This window comes from Oncorhynchus gorbuscha, linkage group LG25 (genome assembly GCF_021184085.1).
Source record: "Oncorhynchus gorbuscha isolate QuinsamMale2020 ecotype Even-year linkage group LG25, OgorEven_v1.0, whole genome shotgun sequence".
NCBI lineage: Eukaryota > Metazoa > Chordata > Actinopteri > Salmoniformes > Salmonidae > Oncorhynchus > Oncorhynchus gorbuscha.
The window spans coordinates 37,246,851-37,270,068 of NC_060197.1; the positions used below are offsets into that span (position 1 = coordinate 37,246,851).

General features: G+C 43.9%; 3 protein-coding genes across 5 annotated transcripts in view; 2 read left to right on the forward strand and 1 right to left on the reverse strand.

Moving 5' to 3' along the window:
- Positions 1-652: 652 nt before the first annotated feature.
- lg25h11orf68 (linkage group 25 C11orf68 homolog) lies at positions 653-6,945 on the reverse strand. 3 transcript variants are annotated; one of them, XM_046329737.1, is made up of 3 exons: positions 6,909-6,945; positions 5,825-5,943; positions 653-2,026 (listed from the first exon to the last, which is right to left on the reverse strand). In XM_046329737.1, the coding sequence occupies exon 3, from the start codon at positions 1,957-1,959 to the stop codon at positions 1,195-1,197; it is 765 nt and encodes a 254-aa protein (XP_046185693.1). In that variant the 5' UTR covers positions 1,960-2,026; positions 5,825-5,943; positions 6,909-6,945; the 3' UTR covers positions 653-1,194. The 3 variants fall into 3 exon arrangements, with proteins under 3 accessions (XP_046185693.1, XP_046185694.1, XP_046185695.1); XM_046329738.1 differs by lacking the exon at positions 6,909-6,945 and adding an exon at positions 6,631-6,878; XM_046329739.1 differs by lacking the exon at positions 6,909-6,945 and adding an exon at positions 6,148-6,608.
- Positions 6,946-7,016: 71 nt separating this feature from the next.
- Positions 7,017-13,157, forward strand: LOC124014580 (dr1-associated corepressor-like). Its single transcript, XM_046329740.1, has 7 exons — positions 7,017-7,454; positions 9,792-9,864; positions 10,171-10,264; positions 10,403-10,525; positions 10,655-10,745; positions 10,934-11,022; positions 11,412-13,157. The coding sequence occupies exons 1-7, from the start codon at positions 7,413-7,415 to the stop codon at positions 11,581-11,583; spliced, it is 684 nt and encodes a 227-aa protein (XP_046185696.1). The 5' UTR covers positions 7,017-7,412; the 3' UTR covers positions 11,584-13,157.
- A 2,102-nt stretch (positions 13,158-15,259) lies between these two features.
- Positions 15,260-23,218, forward strand: part of LOC124013990 (mitogen-activated protein kinase kinase kinase 11-like) — a 45,214-nt gene continuing 37,255 nt past the window's right edge. Inside the window, exon 1 of the mRNA XM_046328614.1 lies at positions 15,260-17,193. Within this exon, the coding sequence (XP_046184570.1) occupies positions 16,422-17,193 (772 nt within the window). The 5' untranslated portion in view covers positions 15,260-16,421. The remainder of the gene's footprint in view (positions 17,194-23,218) is intronic.

A 23,218-nucleotide genomic window follows, 5' to 3' on the forward strand; every position in this document is an offset into this window, starting at 1 on the left:
TGGCCTACTACACTTTCCACAATGTCCCTCAATACAGTATAAATAATCATCTTAAGGAGCTGCCCCTTTAAAATGTTACCTGAAATGACATACCCAAATCTAACTGCCTGTAGCTCAGGACCTGAAGCAAGGATATGCATATTCTTGATACCATTTGAAAGGAAACACTTTGAAGTATGTGGAAATGTGAACTAGGAGAATAACACAGACCTGGTAAAAGTTGGTACAAAATAACATTGTTTTTTTTGTATTATGGTTTGAAATGCAAGAGAAAGGTAATGTATTATTCCAGCCCAGGAACCATTTAGATTTGCCACAAGATTGCAGCAGTGTATGTGCAAAGTTTAAGACTGATCCAATGAACCATTTCATTTTTGTTAAATTTTGTATCAAGACTGCCCAAATGTGCCTAATCGGTTTATTATTAACATTAAGTTCATAACTGTGCACTCTCCTCAAACAATAGCATGGTATTATTTCACTGTAATAGCTACTGTAAATTGGACAGTGCAGTTAAATTCTTGTTAATCTAAGCTTTCTGCCAATATCAGATATGTCTATGTCCTGGGAAATTCTCATTAGCATACATTAGCTCAACCGGTCCATGGGGAACCCACCGATCCTGTAGAGGATAACTGACAATACAACAGAATGTTTAAAATACATTTATTTGGCAATTGTTGTAATTGATAACATTGAGTACAAAACATAGAAGCCAAACAATGAAAGTGGTAAGACATTTTTATTACGGATACCTTGACATCTTTGTAAATGTTAAATGTACAGAATCACAATAAAACATGCATGTATTCAGCCACTGCATGACCAGTGACAAGCTCTAGTTTCAGAGTTGTGGATGGCAGCCGCACTACCAAATAAGTAGATTAAAGACTTGATTTACAACATTTTTGTTGAAGTAGTAAAACATTCTTGCTTGTATGTAGACAATATAATCTGAATCTTGAAGCACACTAATGAACTATGGCAAGAAATTATCTGAAATGAATTTCAGCACGATGAACAAGTCTGCTTCGAAATGTATAGGAAGGACTCAAATATTAAACCCCATACTTCGGGGAATTAACTGAACCCAAGTCAGAAGTACAGTACTGTACAACATAGTGTTGGACACATGCCATGAGTCAGGCTAAGTGCTTGTTTAGCAATAGCAAACTATCCTCCCACACTCCTTTCCTAGGTGACCTCCAGATTGGTGACTTTGTTGACAATGTGGGAACGTCGGGGCACACACTCCAGGTCGTACTTGCTCTCGTAGATTGTGGGGCAGAGATTCCAGCGGTTGTTGCGATAAATACCCAGGTAAGTGTAAACATCCGGCTTGAAGGACAGCGAGCACTTGACCCCCGTGGCCCGGATGACTGCATCCAGCCTCATCACCTCGTTCTCGTCTGTGAAGTCCTTGTTATAGGAACAGATGACGTGCTTACGGTCAGACTTGGGGTCGCGCGGGCTCACCTTGGTCTGGAAGATCTTCCCTTCCAGGGCTGCTCTGGCCACACACTCCCAGGCATGGTCCACCTTGAAGCCTGAGTCCAGGTGCATCAGCCACTTGCCGGTGAGCACCCCGTGATTCAGTGCCAGTTCCTTCACCGTCTGGAAGGTGATGGTTCTTCCGCTGGTCAGCAGTCTCTCCCAGCTCGCCTGGAGTCCAATGATGTCCCCTGTGGCAGGGCAGTGGTCCGGGCCCAACACAGCTATCCACCCCACAGGTCCCTTACCACCCTCCTCGTCCCCAAAGCGCCCCACCTGGGATGGCCTGTTGGTCTCCAGCCAGCCGTCAAACTCAGCTGCAGGCGTTTTGCGAGAGTCAAATATGATCCAGGGGTCCATGTCTGCAGCCATGGACTCTGCTGCATAGCTCTCTGCAGATAATGGCTCTGGGTTCTCCACCTCTGCCCCCTCTTTTGGGACATCTTCCTCCACCTGAACATCCTCCATGGTGGAATCTCAATAAGGGGTTCCTGGGATGGGTTCTCAGCAATGGTCAAATGGGTGCACAATTCTCCTGTAGATAAGCATGGATGTTAGTTTGAGTATGAAAAGTGATAAAACCTTGTTCATGAGAACACTGCCTTTGCACTCATCCCGAACAAGCATACAACAGAGCATGGAAAGCCCATAATGATCTCGTACAACCAAAGATAGATGTTTTGGAGTAGCTTTGTTAAACAGCTAGCTAGCTAGCTCGTTAGCATGGATAAATGTTTAGAACTCTGTATTTACATTTTACTTGCATGAACAGAGCAACTTACAGTATAGTAATGAAATGTTTCTGTACTAAGGTAGCTGACCAGCTAGCAATGTTTAAGCCTGCTCAAGTCTCCATGATTTCAATGTCGCTAGCAAAACTTTGAAACACGCTGTATATAAAATAGCATGCAGCCTCGAACGGTACCCAAGCAAAAACAAAAAAAGTCCTCACTGTCAACTGCATTTATTTTCAATAAACGTATTAACATGTGTAAATATTTGTATGAACATCACAAGTTTCAACAACTACGACAAACTGAACAAATTCCACAGACATGTGACGAACAGAAATGGAATGATGTGTCCTTGAACAAAGGGGGGGGGGGCAAAATCAAAAGTCAGTCAGTAGCTGCATGAAGTACTGCAGCTGCATGAAGTACTGCACCAGATTTGCCAGTTCTTGCTGTGAGATGTTACCCCACTCTTCCACCAAGGCACCTACAAGGTGGGAAATGGCCCTAGCCCTCACCCTCCGATCCAACAGGTCCCAGACGTGCTCAATGGGATTGAGATCCGGGCTCCTCGCTGGCCATGGCAGAACACTGACATTCCTGTCTTGCAGGAAATCACACACAGAACGAGCAGTATGGCTGGTGGCATTGTCATGCTGGAGGATGATGTCAGGATGAGCCTGCAGGAAGGGTACCACATGAGAGAGGAGGAGATCTTCCCTGTAACGCACAGCGTTGAGATTGCCTGCAATAACAAGCTCAGTCTGATGATGCTGTGACACACCGCCCCAGACCATGACAGACCCCCCCACTTCGAAATCGATCCCTCTCCAGAGTACAGGCCTTGGTGTAACGCTCATTCCTTCGACAATAAACGCAAATCTGTCCACCACCCCCCCTGGTAAGACAAAACCGCAACTCATCAGTGAAGACCCCTGCCAGTTGGTCAAGCACATGCCCGGAGCACACGTCCTGGTAATCCGTCTGGCTACACAGCCTTGTGTATGTTGACCTGTTTAAAGGTCTTACTCACGTTGGCTACGGAGAGCGTGGGGCGGCAGGGTAGCCTAGTGGTTAGAGCGTTGGCCTAGTAACCGGGTGCATGTTCATACCCCCGAGCTGACAAGGTACAAATCTGTCGTTCTGCCCCTGAACAGGCAGTTAACAGACTATAAACAGACTATAAAAAAACAGTCGTCCGATCAGATCTCTCCAGAGATGTTTGATCGGGTTCAAGTCCGGGCTTTGGCTGGGCCACTCAAGGACATTCAGTGACCCGAAGCCACTCCTGCTTTGTCTTGGCTGTGTGCTTAGGGTTGTTGTCTTGTTGGAAGGTGAACCTTCACCCCAGTCTGATGTCCTGAGCGTTCTGGAGCAGGTTTTCAACAAGGATCTCTGTACTTTGTTAATCCTTCCCTCGATCCTGACTAGTCTCCCAGTCCCTGCCTCTGAAAAAAACAACCCCAAAACATGATTCTGCCACCACCATGCTTCACCGTAGGGATGGTGCCAAGTTTCCCCCAGATGTGATACTTGGCATTCATGCCGAAGAATTCGATCTTGGTTTCATCAGACCAGAGAATCTTATTTCTCATGGTCTGGGAAGCTTAAGGTGCCTTTTGGTGAACTCCAAGTGGGCTGTCATGTGCCTTTTACTGAAGAGTGGCTTCCATCTGGCCACTCTACCATAAAGCCCTGATTGGTGGAGTGCTGCAGCGATAGTTGTACTTCTGGAAGTTTCTCCCATCTCCACAGAGGAACTCTCGAGCTCTAACAGAGTGACCGTCGTATTCTTGGTCACCTCTCTGACCAAGGCCATTCTCCCCAGATTGCTCAGTTTGGCCGGGCAGGCCAGCTCTAGGAAGTGTCTTGGTGGTTCCAAACTTCTTCCATTTAAGAATGATGGAGGCCCCTGTGTTCTTAGGGACCTTCAATGCTGCAGAAATGTTGGTATCCTTCTCCAGATCTGTGCTGACACAATCCTGTCTCAGAGCTCTACGGACAATTCCTTCGACCTCATGGCTTAGATTTTGCTTTGACATGCACTGTCAACTGTGGGATCTTTATAGACAGATGTGTGCCTTTCCAAATCATGTCCAATCAATTGAATCAATTCAGTCTGGCTGTTGTGCAGACCATATTCTCGCCAGATGTACTCTTGCTTCTGCACACAACAGTAAATTAGAAAAGACCCCTTAAAGCATGCAAATATCGTTCTTTGAATTGATTGGACTACAATCAAGTTGTAGAAACATCAAGGATGATCAATGGAAACAGGATGCGCCTGAGCTAAATTTCAAGTCTCATAGCAAAGGGTCTTAATACTTATGTAAACAAGGTAAACTAATAACCCTAGCTACACACTGCAACAAGGCAGTGTAATAGCTAAAAAGTGAGTTTCCAAGGGAAACTAGGATAGTCACTGGAAACTAGCATAGTTACTCTGTAACCTACTGTAAGTAGTTCAACAGAAAAACTATAGTAAACCCAGCTACACACTGTAGAAAAACTCAAGATAGTTATGTTTCAATTAAGGGGTATTTACAGTGTACTGTAAATTGGTGCAACAGAACTATAGTAAAAACAGCTACACACTGAAACCCTTAAGTGTAATAGATTACTGTAAAAGAGAAACAAAAACTATCACAACCCAGCAATTACGTATAATAAATAAATAAAAAACACCAGTGTAATCTCACTATGGCCGGGCTAACAAATTTAACCCAATACTGGAAAATGAAGCCAAAAGTATTATTACTGTGTCTATAGTAAACATGTTACGATAGTATAGAATGGGACCCATAGTATCATACTTAGTCTCATTATCTGAAGGCGAGCTGAATGGCTAGAGCCTTTCGGCGTGGATAACTTAAGCCAACAGTGTGAACTGCCTGACCATGAAGGGGCATTGCATTCTACCTCACACGTTTATAGCTCATTTCTTGCTTTATACGTGGGGGTTCTGGTTGGCAGGACTTCAGGAGAGTGTGTTTATAACTGTGCTTAGTCCTACAATGGTCACCTCTCGTTAAGCTAGCTACTTTGCATAGCTTGTTCACCATGGAACACACAAGAGTCTAGGCAACATGGCTGCGCCTTGTGAAGGATGAAACGGTGCATCTCGCATCACCTAGTTCACGCAGGGGAAAACTGCAAGCCCGCCAGAGTGAAACAGTCTCCCCATCTTGTGGTGTAAACACGGTCCCCGAAGCCGAAAGCTATTACCGGGAGGGTTCCGGGGACAGACAAGTCACAGACAGCTAAGACGAACCCTCAGCACTGCAATACTGGTAGACAAAACAGAGTATCGCACAGGTCAGTACACTGTCTCAAGTAAAAAAAAAAAACAAGGATAAAACCCAAACTAGATGGCACAAGCCATTCTGTGGGGGGACAGCAGAGCACCCTGATGGAGAGGATAGTTAGCTAGCTGGTCCAAGATATTGATCTTGCAGGTATACTTCCACACTAACAGAGATCTTACCATGCAAATCCTCTGGAATGAGCCAATAAAAGGAAGAGGGTCAGCCGCAGTACTACCTGGTACTAATCTGAAATTCTGGCTGCATTTTAATTGCGTAAAAGACAAACCCTCCACTTACCCTTGTGGGAATCCTCGCTGTAATCTTTTCCACCGGTCCAAACAATTAGCCAAGCAAGGGAAGTTGGCCCCTCAGCCCTCGTTTGTGATAAGAGTGTACGATTCTGTTCACTTCAGGGCCTAAAACGTTCCATAATTCAATTTGAAGATTAAGTCACCCAAAACCAACATCAAGTCACCATACAATTGTAAGTAAAAACGAATCTAAAGTTAAAGATTGTGCTACTAATGCACAAACGCGTAATGAAGTTTGTTTAGCTTTTGGAAATGCTGGCTAGCACATACAACTTTCCCTGACAACACACATTGTAATTTTCGATTTACCCGACATCGTCGGATGGCTAGTATTCGATGTCTGCGGATGGTTTGTCATCTAGCCATGACATGAAATACAATCAAAATTGACTGAGCGCATATAAAAGCACACAGCTGCTGGTGGTTCCATGATGAACGAAAACATCCGTGGAACTAACTTTAAGCCAAGGTCGACCATTTAAAATGAATTCCCTCTGCCAGCGCACCTTGCCCTACAAGTGCCAACTCATCATGCCTCATGTTATCATGTGTCCACTTAGAGGGCTGACGGGGGAAGGTGTGTTGTGTTCGGAATGCAGCCAGTTGGTGTCTTTTGTGTTTGGACTGAAACATCCTACTCGGACTGTATCCTGCCGCCCGAAATAATACCACACTGGAGTGATCCAATATAGTGCTACATAACACACACACATGAGTGTAGACAAGATAACTGCGCCTTGTAACATAGTTCATTCTCAGGGAGAACTGCAAGACCGCCGAAATTAAACATACCGTCTCCGGATCTTGTGGGGTAGGCGCGGTCCCCGAACCCGAGAGCTATGAACAGGGGGGTTCTGGTGGACAGACAACTAAGACAAACCTTCAGCACCACAATACTGGGATATACCAAATAAAGTATCGCCCAGGTTAGTAATAAAAACAAGGACGAAAACCAAACGAGAAAGCACAAACTAAACCGAGTGGGGGGGGGACAGCAGCGCACCATGATGGAGAGGCTAGCTGCGTGCGGGTATTACTTATGCGCTTATACACTAACATAGAGCTCTTACCAAACGAATCCTCGCTGGAATGAGACGAGAAAATGAAGAGATGGAAGTAGTGCGCCGACAGTTATTTAAGGGTGTCAGCCGCAGCACTACCCGGTACAGACTAATCTGAAATTCTTACTGGGGATGTATCCTTCCGCACGGACGGAGTGATCCAATATAGTGCCACATTACAATTGTATCATGCACTTTTAGCTTTTTGTCACGCATAGCTTGCAATGTTGCATTTTACCTCAACACGGCAGTCATTTGATAATAATCAATCTGTGGTTGTTTATTATGTCAAACCCGCGTGCTGTCTATTTGACCAGACCAGACAGTGTGCAGACTTAGGCGAGAGACCTACGGACCGGGAGACCCTGCGGAACATCTCGAGAAGACGACTTTGCTTCGTGCTAGGCTAGCTAGGAGCCAACGATAGGTACCCACTTAGGTGCGTGTTGGAGGGACATATAATAACACACCATTGGAGATTTGTTTTAAGTTAACTAGCACGGTTACTCAATAATGCCCAGCAAAAAGAAGAAATATAACGCCAGATTCCCTCCGGTAAGTTGATACTTTGTTTGCTAATCAGTTAGCTAACGGTAATGATCTAGCTAAATATGAGCTGGGACTGCCAACGCGTTTGCTAAGTAGCTTGCTAATGTTTGCTAAAACAGTGCACCCATGAATGGGATTTGGGCTTGGTTGCTAGCTAGTTTGCAATACAAGAAGACAAAACTAACTAGTTACTTAGTAGTTAGCCAGCTAGAGCTGTATCGTTCGACATGTTATCTAGCTAATGTGGTAACGAGTTAGCCAGCCACTATTTAGGTGAGGGTGGCCATTAAAAATGCATTGCTGTCTAGCGTGGTCATTGTTATTTGCAAGCTTGCCATCTGTGCTGAGAGACCTGGATTAATTATTGACCAAAATCAGTATTACCATGTTAGGTTGGGATTTGCATCAAAATAAGTGACACATCTTGTATGGAAAATAAGATGTTGCTAGCTAGTCAGCAAACCAGTCCCCCTATGAATGTCATGATACCTGCTGCCGCTACTCACTCAGTCAATCAATGAACATTTATTAATAAAGCCCATTTTACATCAGCAGTTGTCACAAAGTGCTTATACAGAAACCGAGCCTAATACCCCAGAGGGCAAGCAATGCAGTTTTAGAATCAAGGTGGCTAGGAAACTCTCTAGAAAGGCTGGAACCTAGAGAGAAACCAGGCTCTGGGGGGTGGCCAGTCCTCTTCTGGCCACCCCAGAAGGTAGAGATGATAAAAGTAAATGGCCACTAATACCAGATTGTTCTCATAGATGACCAACAGGGTCAAATAATAATCCCAGGTCAGCACCTCATGAGTAAATGTCAGTTGGCATTTTCATAGCTCAGCATTCAGAGGTCGAGACAGCAGGTGCAGTAGAGGGAGTGAGGTAGCTAGATGGCTTTGTAGATGACCTCCCTGTCTTGAGATGAGCCAAAACAGACTGGGCTGAAACCAAGTAGGTGCATGGGGGTCTCCAGCTAGGTGAACTTGGTAGGAGAATAACAGGTACAGCTTCAAAAGAAATAGGCCTGTAGATGATATAATCGTCACCATAACAAACAACTAGCTCCCAGTTCTAGGGTGGTATTATTAGCTACCTATCAAGATTGTCACCATGTTACGCTCTGCATGACTTCTGCTCATTAACTAAATCCTCAGGTGTTGCAAACCGATAGGCCAGCATTTCACAAACTCTGTCCTTGGGACCCCAAGGGATGCATGTTTTGGGTTTTGCCCCAACTCTACACAGCTGATTCAAATGATCAAAGCTTGATGATTATTTGAATTGGCTGTGTAGTGCCAGGGCAAAAGAACAAAACGTGCACAAAGTTTGGGAAACCCTGGGTTTTATTATTATTATTTGTATTTATTTTTTCACCTTTATTTAACCAGGTAGGCTAGTTGAGAACAAGTTCCTATTTACAACTGCGACCTGGCCAAGATAAAGCATAGCAGTGTGAACAGACAACACAGAGTTACACATGGAGTAAACAATTAACAAGTCAATAGTAGAAAAAAAGAGAGTCTATATTCATTGTGTGCAAAAGGCATGAGGAGGTAGGCGAATAATTACAATTTTGCAGATTAACACTGGAGTGATAAATGATCAGATGGTCATGTAGAGAGGTAGAGATACTGGTGTGCAAAATAGCAGAAAAGTAAATAAATATAAACAGTATGGGGATGAGGTAGGTAAATTGGGTGGGCTATTTACCGATAGACTATGTACAGCTGCAGCGATCGGTTAGCTGCTCAGATAGCAGATGTTTGAAGTTGGTCAGGGAGATAAAAGTCTCCAACTTCAGCGATTTAAAATGAGGTGTTGGATTTAGGGATGATCAGTGAGATACACCTGCTGGAGCGCGTGCTACAGGTGGGTGTTGCCATCGTGACCAGTGAACTGACATAATGCGGAGCTTTATCTAGCATGGACTTGTAGATGACCTGGAGCCAATGGGTCTGGTGACGAATATGTAGCGAGGGCCAGCCGATTAGAGCATACAGGTCACAGTGGTGGGTGGTATACGGTGCTTTAGTAATAAAACGGATGGCACTGTGATAAACTGCATCCAGTTTGCTGAGTAGAGTATTGGAAGCTATTTTGTAGATGACATCGCCGAAGTCGAGGATCGGTAGGATAGTCAGTTTTACTAGGGTAAGTTTAGGCCTATGCGTTGCACATTCAGCCATTGCTGTCTGTAGCCTAGTTTCCTTATCATCTACACACTGTCAATGTGCTGTTCGTGTGTGGTTGATTGATTGATCAATTAGTACGGTCATGCAAATGCTTAATAGCGGTATAATCTTTAAAGCGCTCTTTCACTGACGTTTTTCCATTCCTATTACAGGCCAGGATTAAGAAGATCATGCAGACTGATGAAGAGATAGGCAAAGTGGCTGCCGCCGTTCCTGTCATCATATGTATCCTTATCAGGCCCGAGAGCTTCACCTGGCTGTATTTCATTGCATGTTTCAAGTAACTGCATTTCAAAAATGTGTTTATTTGCCAATGACAATATGGAGATTTAGCTTATAGGGTGATTGTGTTGTGCAGTTGAATGAAATTCATTTGACCCACTGTTTTGAGGGTTTGTTGGCCTAGTAACAGTCTAGTGTTCACTCTTGAGTAGTTGTGAAATATCTAACTGTAATTGAAGACAAGAAAACATGGCTGCCTGGTCCTGTCGGCTGGTGGCTACTTTTCCCTTTTCTTAATTCAACCACCAGCACGAGCTTTGGAGCTGTTCCTGGAGTCTCTCCTGACGAAAGCCTGTCAAGTCACCCAGTCCAGGAACGCAAAAACAATGACAACGTCACACTTGTAAGTCATTTATTCAGTTATCAGTGTTGGTCACAAAAGTTAGTAGGACTACAGATCGTAATGGTCAGCATTCTTGCCTTTCAGTGCTTTTGGATCTCTGGGAAAGTAATGTTTTAAACAATGTGTGTCTGTGTGCAGAAAACAGTGCATTGAGCTGGAGCAGCAGTTTGACTTCCTGAAGGACCTGGTAGCAGCAGTGCCAGACATGCAGGGCGAGGGAGAGGAGAACCACGCAGAGGGGGGGGAAAAAGGTGCACGCAGGTAACGGACACTGAATGATACCCACTGTTGACTTGGATAGGATACGGCTGATTGCCCCCTAAAGTTTTGGTCAATGGAAAATGTGAATTATGAAATCTTAACTTTGTGTTCTTACTTGGTGTCCTGCAGAGGTCGAAAGCCGGGGTCAGGCCGCAAGAACGGAGGAGCCCGCTCCAAAGGAAAAGACAAGAAGCTATCAGACACAGAGTCGGAGCAAGAGGTCGGTGTTGACCTTTCATTTGGCAGTCACTAAACACAACCTTACATTCGGTAACAGTAACCTTGTATTGGGGGCAAATGTTAGTTAGTTCGGCTAGGTGGCCAATTTAAGTTATATCAGGTGTGATGGGGAAGAGTTTTGAGAGGGAAGAGTGTGGCTTATTTAGCTTTTTGTTGACATGGCAACAGGATGACTCTGAGGATAGCGAGACAGATGGGGATGAGGAGGACGGTTCTCAGTCAAGCACAAACCTGCAGCCGCAATCCCGTTTCCACAGGTAAACACACACTGCCTGCCACTCCAGTATCCCTGTAAATCTGGTTTTGGGATTGACCCTGTATATAGCTTACTTACTTTCTCCAGTTGTTATTATTTCACTTGTGTTTTTGTTCTACTCTTTGTGCTACTGATATTGATTACTGTGTTGTTGGGAAAGAGCAAGCAAGAAAGGCATTTCACTGTACTGGTGCACGCGACAATAAAAACTTGAAATACACGCACGCACACACTGAAATGAAGCAGATATTCACTTTTCTGGGTGGTGTCCAGTAGAGTAAAAATCTGTTGATACTTGGACAAGTTCAATGATTACTTCTCAATTACAAAACGTTTCAACAATGTTTTCCACGTCCAGAACATGACTCTTCTCTCTGTTGTGTGACACAGCCCAGACACCATACCACCTCAGTACCTCCACATGGGCACCGCACAGGGGGGCCTGGCCATGTCCCTAGGCTCCTTTGCCCCCCACCCCTCGCTGATGGGCACCGCACCCCCGCCTCCCCCATCCATGCCGCACAAAGACGATGACGACGACGATGAAGACTATGACTCTTAGCTCCCCCCGCTCTTTTTACCTTTCATTTTCTCATAAGTTGTTCTCTTGTTTGGCTGCATTGACAAAGAGTTGGGTCTGGGGAAACGCTCACATGCAGCTCATTGTTCAGGAAAAGTCTACAACTGTCAGTAAGGCTCGTAGACATGACAGCTGCCACCGCTGAAGATGAGAGTAATCGGTTGTATATTCTGTTTTAATTATAATTTTTTTCTTATTTTATTGTGGAGAGAATTTGAACCAGGTTGTTTTTTTAAGACAGGTGGTCGTTCTATTTGGACTACACACACAAAAAAAACAGTTGATGCGTCAAAGGCTCTGGCCTAGCCCAAGGACAGGTTTGATTATTAAGTCCCATTGTAGTTTGCACTTTGGTTATTCTCTCTCTGTGTTTTCTGTTTGCGACATTGGTGTTCAAAGAACATATCACTCCATTTCCGCTTTCAATGTCTGCTCAAGTTAGTTTGTGGATCTCACCCCTGCGCAGCCTAACAGCCTCATAGAATACTGTACACACAGACACCTACTTGATGATTTCAGAGCAGCAGTAAGTCATATTTTAAAAGTGATCAGCACTTACCTATAGGAAAAGGAGATGAGGTTTATTGTCTGTGAGGATTATCATGAATTTGGCAGAGTGGTAGGTAGGTCATCCTCTCCAACTAGTTTGATTGTTAGGCTACATAGGCCCTCAACAAATGGCAGAGTGGCAGGTCATCCTCTCCAACTAGTTTGATTGTTAGGCTACATAGGCCCTCAACAAATGGCAGAGTGGCAGGTCAGCCTCTCCAACTAGTTTGATTGTTAGGCTACATAGGCCCTCAACAAATGGCAGAGTGGCAGGTCATCCTCTCCAACTAGTTTGATTGTTAGGCTACATAGGCCCTCAACAAATGGCAGAGTGGCAGGTCATCCTCTCCAACTAGTTTGATTGTTAGGCTACATAGGCCCTCAACAAATGGGTAAGGAGATGTATTTTACGAAAGGTTATGAATTCTTGTCAATGCATTTTTTTCCCTTTTTAATTAAACTTTTTATGACAATTTATCCTCATGAAGACCTTGACCGTTTGCTTACTTCAACCATATTCAAATGTAATTATGCTAATGTTTACAACTCCAATTGGATGTTCTTGTTTGTTCATTTGAAATTTGGGTGACAAGTCACTACTTTGGAGGTATGACATGAAATATGTTGTTTTGTAGCCCCCCCCCCCCAAAAAAAAATATATATATTGAAGACAAAAGTGTCTGTGCTGGCTATTCTTATCTGAAAGATACTGTGACGCTCCTGAAGCATAACTTTGTTTTTAAAGTTGTTAAACCCCTACCCCTTCTCACCTATAATTTGTTTTCAGGAAGATATCGTACCCCCCCACTTGGAATAAAATTAGCCTTTGTATTACGTGTTGTTCTTTCTCTCTTTTTAGATTGTTTTAATGTCCGTGTCTGTCTTGATATGACATGTTGAAAGGTAGGCAGTTAAACTTGACGCTGTATGTAAACTTTAACATTCTTTTTATTTTGTATGGGTGAAATAAAGTTCAGATTTCAATAAAACACTGCTAACTTTTTCAATTGTTTTAATTTTGTTTTACATAACTGCATGAGATGTTTTACCAAACAATTCTGTGACATTACAAGCCATGATGCCATAAGCTATTTTCTATTGAGGCCATTGAAACTGGCAATGAACTGAATTCCATTGGCACATAAGGAAAACGTTGCACACAGCTTCACCGTAGTGTAAAATGTCCTTTGTGTTCAACCCCACCCTGCTACCCACATTCTCTTGGCTTCACATTCCTATATGGAAAATCTATATTTCTCTAAACAGCCTTCATGTCTCCAAAGACTTCCTTGAGGGGTGTGCCAGACTCTCAGGCATGGATAAAAGAAATGGCCAAGCCGACCATGCATTCGTTGTCAGTACTATGACATGTATAAACTTTTAAACAATGGCCGTTTGTCACCATAGCCGATGTGTGTTTTTGCCTGTCATCAACAGAGTAGGCAAGGTGATTGAAGTGCAGGCCAGCACAGGTCTGATCTGTGGGAGAGGTTTATTTGATTAGACACTGAGAGAGGAAATACTCTTTCTATTGTCACTCTGTGCACTGTTTACTCCCCTCCTCCCTCCTTATCTTCTGAGTTTGCTTTCATATTGTAAATGTAGCATTAGGTCTTTCTTAGCCACCAGGCCACAAAAACAACTGCATCCTTCCTGCACAAGCAATGAGTCGGTGCTGGGTAGCATTGGGTGGGGGATACATTTTTAAAATTTAACTAGATTATTATTATTATTATTTACAATGATGGCCTACTGGGGAACAGTGGGTTAACTGCCTTGTTCAGGGGCAGAATGACAGACTCTGGGATTCGATCCAGCAACTTTTCAGTTACTGGCCCAACGCTCTAACCGCAAGGCTACCTGTCGCCTCGATAAATGGGATGGGGGATACATGTGGTGGGAGATGCTGTTTGGTGGGAGATGATGTTTGGTGGGGGAGTTGACTTTAGGAAGCAGCGGAGCAACAAGCACCTACCACGGGGCAGGGAAGCTATTAAAGACCAACACTGTTTCCACATAGCAGCACACAGCAAAGGTGCCCCCTCCCCCATCTACACTACAGTAATGACAAGGACAATTATCCCTGTTTCATATGACTGTTTGATCAACCACAATATTATTTGAGACTATGTAACCCATTATAGGCCTCATGAACTCAATGACAATGTTTATATGCCAACATTTGCACATTGGACCGGACCACTAATTTGCCCCAAGGTAAAGAACATCCTCGATTCGTTGGGTCAGGGACTATACAAGGTGTTGAAAGTGTTCCACAGGGATGTTGGCCCATGTTGACTCCAAAGCTTCCCACAGTTGTGTCAAGTTTGCTGGATGTCCTTTGGATGGTGGACCGTTCTTGATACACGCGGGAAACTGTTGAGCGTGTAAAACCCAGCAGCGTTGCAGTTCTTGACACACTCAAACCGGTGCTCCTGGCACCTACCAACAAACACTTACATATTTCGTATTGCCCATTCACCCTCTGACTGGCACACATACACAAGTCATGTCTCAATTGTCTCAAGGCTTAAAAATCCTTATTTTACCTGGATTCACCTGGTCAGTCTCTGTTGGGGAAAGAGCAGGTGTCTCTTATGTTATTTACACTCAGTGTATAACCTCATCCAGTTGTGACACTTGGCCCATAACAATTAGCGGCCCAATGACAATAAGGCTCCCTTGTGCGACATGCGTATTTATTTGGCACTCAGATATTCAAGTAAACCTCAAATGCAGAACACGGGTATTAGGAATTAGTCCGCATATTACTACCTACTCCATCCTCTCTCGACCAGAGCGAGATGTTGCGTTGTTTCTCTAATCTGAGCGCAGGGGTATATTCGCCGATGTTGTTGCAAAACGTTTCGTCTGTTGCAACAAAACCGTTTACTCCAAACGGGAAAAGTTTTGCAACGAAAACGAGAGCTTTTATTGGACACATTCAGGTAGGTCCCTCCCCGATCTGTTCCGTTTGGTCTGTTTGCTTCCGTTTGGTTCTTAAACGGTAAACTGTTTCCTTTGCAAGAAGTAATGAATACACCCCTGATTCTTTTCCTGTTGGGAAAAAGTTTCTAAACCCCACCCTCTTCTTTGATTGTAAGCACAGACGTAGAGTGGTTCGAGAACGGGACGAGGGAAGACTGCTTAAGGAAGAGGGGACATGATAACAAATATTAATGCATTAATTATGACATTGATAATAACGACGAGCTTGCCAGGGCTTGGCACTAAAGTATCGTTACGCACAATACAGGATTTGTTTTTGGTGTGCATTTCTCTTTTAGAAAACGTAGACTCCTAAGCAGGTTTGTACAACTCTTCCTGTTGCGAACTAGGTGGATATCAAGTTCTTATTGAAAATACATACGTGTACAATTGAGACATTGTATGTTACCACCGGGTAAGACAGCAAATATGGATACAGTTGCGCAAACAGGTGCGGGATTTGTTGACAGAACGCATAGAAGTTTTGGCCAGACACCGTTATTCGTGCTCATGGTTTAGGGCGAGTTGGTAAGCTTTGAAACTTGTCGTAAAGCACGGGGTTCTCAGGACTAAATGCGCCTTTCCTGCTATTCTTCTCCTCTTCTCAGCGTTTCCTGCTTATGGTGGCCACCGCACTTCATGGCTAAAAATGCAGAACTCAAAATGGACAGCTAAACGGAGTTGAACTCTTCCGTTGGGTTATTATTGTCCAATGATCTGGATATTCTACAACCACCTGATGCTCATTTTGATATGATGTGATCCATCCTGTGTTCTACACGGTCGTGGTTTTGCTATAGTTGAATAAGTTCACCTTTATTTCATATCTCAAGATGCAGCACCTAAATCATTGGTCAATATGTGACAATTTGTGCTATAGTAATAGAGTAATTAAGTGAGCTATGTGCTCAAACCATGCATTGAGAAACCACACCACAACAGTTGAGTAGAAATTTGTTTTATGGAGACAATTCTGCCTTTTTACACATTGGCACACTTGGCAGGGCTGGTCACATCCATGGCCTCTGTTTGATTGTTGCCAGCTCTCATGGAAACATATGCAGTCCATGTCAGGTTGCATGAGAGACATTTTTTATCCTGTTGTCTTTGAACACGGTTGTGTTCCTGTTGGCCAGGCCTTTGAACAGATTTCATTGGTCCCTGATGAGCCAACTAGACACAGACAAACAGGAGAGAGGCACAATAAAGTACATTATTGTACTTTCTTTTCAAAACCATACAGAATCAAACCCAGTGTCTGAACATCTGCTCGTTGTGGCTCCATGGAGCCGCTGAAGAACATTTTTACCCGCGGCCCACTGTCGAACTGGAAAGGTCTGGAACAATCACAAAAAGGGACCTTCACCAATCCCGTGTGGACGGCTTTATTTGACTATGAGGCGTCTGGTAAAGACGAGCTCACCCTCCACAAAGGTGACCTGGTGGAAGTCCTGTCGCTGGACTCTGAGATATCCGGTGACGAGGGCTGGTGGGCGGGCAAGGTCAACAACAAAGTGGGAATCTTTCCCTCGAACTATGTCTCCTTCAAGCCTCCTTCATATGGGAAACTGCAGGGCAATGGAGTCGGCGTGGTTGGGGAGCTTGGGCCAGCCGTAGTGGGGGTGGGGGAGTTCGAACCCGAGGCTGTGGATTTCAGGGAACTGAGCCTCGAGGAGGTCATTGGGGTCGGCGGTTTCGGCAAGGTGTATCGCGGTACGTGGAGAGGTGGGCTGGAGGTGGCCGTGAAGGCGGCCCGCCAGGACCCAGACGAGGACATCAGTGTGACGGCGCAGAACGTGCGTCAGGAGGCCCGGCTGTTTGCCATGCTCACTCACCCCAACATCATCGCCCTCAAAGGGGTTTGCTTACAGGAACCCAACTTGTGCCTCATCATGGAGTACGCATCCGGTGGCCCGCTGAGCCGAGCGCTGGCTGGGCGCCGTATCCCGCCGCACGTCTTGGTCAACTGGGCAGTACAGATTGCTAGAGGGATGCTCTACCTGCACACAGAGGCCATCGTTCCTGTCATCCATCGTGACCTCAAGTCTAACAACAGTAAGTCACCAAACTGGTCACATCCACAGTAGGCTGGTTTTAACGATGCACAGAGGTTAGAACATTGTTATAGACAACACTATAGAGAGCTAAAAGGCCAAACGGGTGTCAACTACTGTGAATTACCACATTTCCTTAGTTCCATGACAAACTGTCAAATTCAGTTTCACCTGTTCAATTGTCTCTGAGTGAAATGGTTAGTCTTTCTATTTGCTGGGGAGCTTGACCTACAGGCTTCAGGACATTGTACTATAGGTTATATTGTTGCATTGCCAGAGGTTACACCTCACCACACACATTCTTGGGCGAAGCTCACTTTTCTCCCCTCTCCACTACAATACCGGCTCTAATAGCTCACAAATTACAACCACAAACATACACATTTGCTTATTATTGTCCCTTCAAATGGCAAAATGGGACATTATTAATTCACTTTGGCTGCAGTCCAAAAGGGATTTCAATTTTGTCACAGGTTTTGTTGTGTTTGCTCTTGGCTTGATCTCACAGGGAGCGTGGGAAACGAGATGATTATTTGGACAGAGCATCTCTCTCTCTGTTTCGCTACGTTATTGCTTCATGTCATGTGAGCACTGTAGCCTGTATACATATAACAGAGAGAAGAGAGCTCTCAGTCTGAGGAGATTGTGAAACGTCTAGCGAGCATTTCTCGATAATGAGACCAGCCGCTTCACAAGCAAAGGTCAAGAATTCTAGTGGGTGAATTTTAAAGACCGTCAGAAGTCACTCTTTGAACTTTGATGACGTTCATTGCGAGAATGGCCGTGATGTAGGTGTTTTGGGCTCTAGCTTTGGCCATATAGGCCCTTCCATGGACCTTGTCATTAAACCACATCAAATCGATGCAATGAAGGTGATGCAGAGAGAATTCAACCCTCTCAAACCAAACGCTTCTCGGAACTGTCAGGCCGAGAGGCTTGATGGTAGCCTTGATTGTCAAAACACAAGGCCACCTGAATTCACACAAAGGCAAAACCATTATTATCATAATTTTGACAAGTCCGATAATCCCTGTCAGTGGCTTGGCAATATCTGTAATGGTTCAGTTTGTTTTTGTTCCACATCCCCTCCTTTTACATTCGTTCAGATCACCACAGACCCACTTCCATCTTGGATAATCTCTCTGTGCAGCCGTGTTACGTTAGGCAAACAGAAAAAGATCAAGGTAGTGTTTTTGTTAGACGAGACCGACACCACTTCGGAGAATATGGACCATGGTAGGTCTGTCGTCTTAGTTCTACACCCAATTTCAAGGTTTTCGGTCACACCAAACACTAAGTAGGCCAAAGTATCACTGTTTCAGTCCATCACCTAAATCTTCCTCATTAAGAGGCAAGCCAGCAGCTGGGAGAATCCCGGGTCTGATGGCAAAATAATCTGTTTGAGAGTGAGCTGGCAACCGGAGGGTAACTGGTATAAAATTCTGGATGCCATTGCCTTGCCTGACGTTGTGCCCTTTAGCAAGGCACTTAACCCCCCACAGCAACTGCTCCACGAGCGCCCAGTATGGCAGCCCCCTGCCTCAACCTCTCCAACCTGTATGTTTGCTGGACTGGAATCAGCTGGACTGGAAAATATCCCTGTTGCGCAAATATATATATATAAATATATATATATATATATATGTTTTAATGTAGGGTTTGTTGGCTATATGGAGCAACACAACCAACACAGTCCCTCTTTGTGATGTAAAGATGTTATCTCTGCACTACCTCCTGCCTCTTGTTGTTTGTTTGCTTCTTCTCTGAAGCTTTGTCCCAGACCTGCCTATACTTGTCTCTCTGTTGTGGCAGTGAGCAATATACAGTTGTTTGGGGAAAGGGAGGTCTGTGTTCGCTCCCGACGGTCTGTTCCTATAGAGAGAGCGAGAGCACAAGGGCATGGTTTCTTCAGTGTTTCACCGATCATTTCAAAGTGTACAGGAGAACCACCCCTTTAATCAAATCCAATTATATTGGTCACATCCCATACACATATTTATCAGATGTTGTTCCGGGTTTAGCGAAATGCTTTCAGGGTTCAAGGAAAGGTAGAGAGGCGCACAAGTTGGTGGCCATTGAAGGAACATTGAGGTGTTCGAGCTTCTAAAAATCACAAATCATTGATCCACAACGTAGTTCCTGCTATTAGGGGAACTGTGAAATGGGTAGCGTAGAGACGTGGTCTTAAGGGCAGATATTCAGAAGAATGCAGAAGGTTCTGGTGCAAAGGTGTCCAATTTTTTATTTCTAGTGTTCAATAGTGATAGCTGACGAAGACCCCTATTAGCAGGAACAGAACTTGGTAATACCTGGATGTAGGATGGGACATAAACCTAACAACTTCAATTACTAATTTCTCTGAACAGGGGGAAAGAATCATCACCAAATTCACTGAGAATACATTACATAGGATGAAGAATCACTACTCTGAGCCGCATCTCAATACTACTTGTCATACATATAAACCTGATACTATATTTTGTCGGGATGGGCGTGGGTTGTCTGTGGGCTGCTTTTGACAATTCCTTTGGATTCCTCATGTCTTATTCATTGTTAGAAAAACGTTTGGTTCAAATCTGATGTTAGGTAATATAATTATTGAATATAATATGAATCCTACAAATTAAAATGACCAATTTGGGCACAATCAATCAATTTAGTTTAATTTCTCAAAGATCAAAATCTATTTCAACAAAATAATTTTTCCGGAATGCTCATTTGATATGTTTCTAACGACATAAATTATTTCAGAACAATCTGAGATGGTGGGTGTCATTTGAAGACTTTTAAAGTGAATTAAAATAGTTTTTTTTTAGTGCACTGTTGCAACAATAGAGCTGTGTTTAGGGTGACAAGACACTATTTATAGCTGTAGAGATTTGAAAGGAGAAGAGCCTGTAGCGTTGTGCTGTAGTTACACAGCAGTGAAGCGTACTGATTGAACAGGACCGTTGAAGAAAGTGCACACAGAAGACAGCCTTGAATGCAGGCCAGAGGCCATCACTGGAAAGTAGATGCAGAGACACACACACACATACACAGGGCTGGATTAAGAAATAATGAGCCCCGGGAATTTTAAAACGCATTTCATGCAATTCTACCTCGTTTACATGGTAAAAGACATTAGCTGAATCTTTTTTTTAATACCACACAAATGACCTAAATGATTGGCTACTCTGACATTGAGAAACGGAGCTCAATCTGGCTACTAAATACAATTTCCAGTGGCACGCTGACTCACCTAATGTTGAAGATGAAGCCATAGTGACAGCTGCAGCAACTATAGAAATATATTCTATAGATGGCAGTTCTTATTCAAGTCAGGAATGGCATCCAATGCTAGTGTGCCCATGAGTTTAGCAGTCAGATTGCCAGGGTCAGAGGTTACAAAACCCATCTATGGATTGCATGTCTATGGCCACAATGCAACAAACTGTAGCCTATATTTTGCTCACATGCTGTCAATACTGCAGCCTCACTGGACTGTAGGCATACTGGTAACTGCCAAAATAAAGGCGTAAACAAGGGACACTTTAGTAAATAAGGGATACAAAATTATATGTTATGGTGTGGGGTGCATTTTCCTGGCATGGATTAGGGCCACTTGTAGAATCTATGCCAAAGTGCATTGAAGCTGTTCTGGCAGCTCGTTGTGGCACAACACCTTTTAAGACCTTTTATGTTGGTGTTACCTTATTTTGGCAGATACTTGTATGTGCTTGTGATAACTTAATTCACAGTTATTTTTACAGTATATATTTCCTTAATATTGTAAAAAAAAAAAAATATATATATATATATAGTACCCGTCAATTTTGGGCACACCAACACATTCCAGGGTTTTTCTTTATTTTTTACTATTTTCTACATTGCAGAATAATAGTGAAGACATCAAAACTATGACATTACACATATGGAATCATGTAGTAACCAAAAAAGTGTTCAACAAATCAAAATCTGTTTTATATTTGAGATTCTTCAAAGTAGCCACCCTTTGCCTTGATGACAGCTTTGCACACTCTTGGAATTCTCTCAACCAGCTTCACCTGGAATGCTTTTCAAACAGTTTTCAAGGAGTTCTCACATATGCTGAGCACTTGTTGGCTGATTGTGGAGGCCAGGTCATCTGATCCAGCACTCCATCACTCTCCTTCACGGTCAAATAGCCCTTATACAGCCTGGAGGTGTGTTGGGTCATTGTCCTGTTGAAAAACAAATTATAGTGGGACTAAGCTCAAACCAGATGATGGGATGGCGTATCGCTGCAGAATGTTGTGGTAGTCATGCTGGTTAAGTGTGCCTTGAATTCTAAATAAATTATCTATGATTGTCACCAGCAAAGCACCCCACACCATCACACCTCCTCCTCCATGCTTCATGGTGGGAACCATGCACGTGGAGATCATCCGTTCACCTACTATGCGTCTCACAAAGACACGGCAGTTGGAACCAAAAATCTCAAATTTGGACTCATCAGATAAAGGACAGATTTCCACCTGTCTAATGTCCATTGCTCATATTCTTGGCCCAAGCAAGTCTTCTTCTTATTGATGTCCTTTGTTGTGGGTTCTTTGCAGCAATTTGACCATGAAGGCCTGATTCACGCAGTTTCCCCTGAACAGTTGATGTTGAGATATGTCTGTTACTTGAACTCTATAAAGCATTTATTTAGGCTGCAATTTCTGAGGCTTGTAATTCTAATGAACTTATCCTCTGCTGCCGAGGTAACTCTGGGTATTCCTTTCCTGTAAGCGTTCCTCATGAGAGCCAGTTTCATGATGGTTTCTGCGACTGCACTTGAAGAAACTTTAAATTCCTACCTTGTCACAAGACAACCGATTCGCTCAAATGCATTAAGAAGGAAAGAATTTCCACAAATTAAATTTGAACAAGGCACACCTGTTAATTGAAATGCATTCCAGGTGATTGGTTGAAGTTGGTTGAGAGAATGCCAAGAGTGTGCAAAGCTGGCATCCAGGCGAAGGGTGGCTACTTTGAAGAATCTCAAATATAAATATATAAAATAAGACTTTATTTTTTTTTTAGTTACAACATGATTCCATCTGTGTAATTTCATAATTTCGATGTCTTCACTATTTTTCTACAACGTAGAAAATGGTAAAAATAAAGAACCCCTTGAATGAGTAGGTGTCCAAAATTTTGACTGGTACTGTATATAATTAAGTGTCTTAAATACAATAAAAATGTAGAGATATATATAATAATTTTTTGCTGCCTCTTGGGCCCCTCACGGACCTGGGCCCAGGGGCTTCACCCGGTAAGCCCCTGTATTAATCCGACACACAAACACACACACACACACACACACCTCCACATCAGTCAGTCATTGACACATTGGCCTTCAGGTGCACACAATCGGTCGTAAATACATTGTCACACATACACTATGAATACACACTTATAATTAGAGGTTGACTGATTATGATCTTTCAACGCCGATACCGATTATTGGAGGACAAAAAAAGCAGATACCGAATAAAATGCTAATTAATTACTTAAAATCATACAATGAGGGGCCTCCCGGGTGGCGCAGTGGTTAAGGGCACTGTACTGCAGCGCCAGCTGTGCCATCAGAGTCCCTGGGTTTGCGCCCAGGCTCTGTCGTAACCGGCCGCGACCGGGAGGTCCGTGGGGCGACGCACAATTGGCCTAGCGTCGCCCGGGTTAGGGAGGGCTTGGTCGGTAGGGGTGTCCTTGTGTCATCGCGCACCAGCGACTCCTGTGGCGGGCTGGGCGCAGTGTGCGCTAGCCAAGGTGGCCAGGTGCACGGTGTTTCCTCCGGCGCATTGGTGCGGCTGGCTTCCGGGTTGGATGCGCACTGTGTTAAGAAGCAGTGCGGCTTGGTTGGGTTGTGTATCGGAGGATGCTTGACTTTCAACCTTCGTTTCTCCCGAGCCCGTACGGGAGGTGTGGCGATGAGACAAGATAGTAGCTACTACAACAATTGGATACCATGAAATTGGGGAGAAAAAGTGGTAAAATAAAATAAAATATTTAAAAAATAT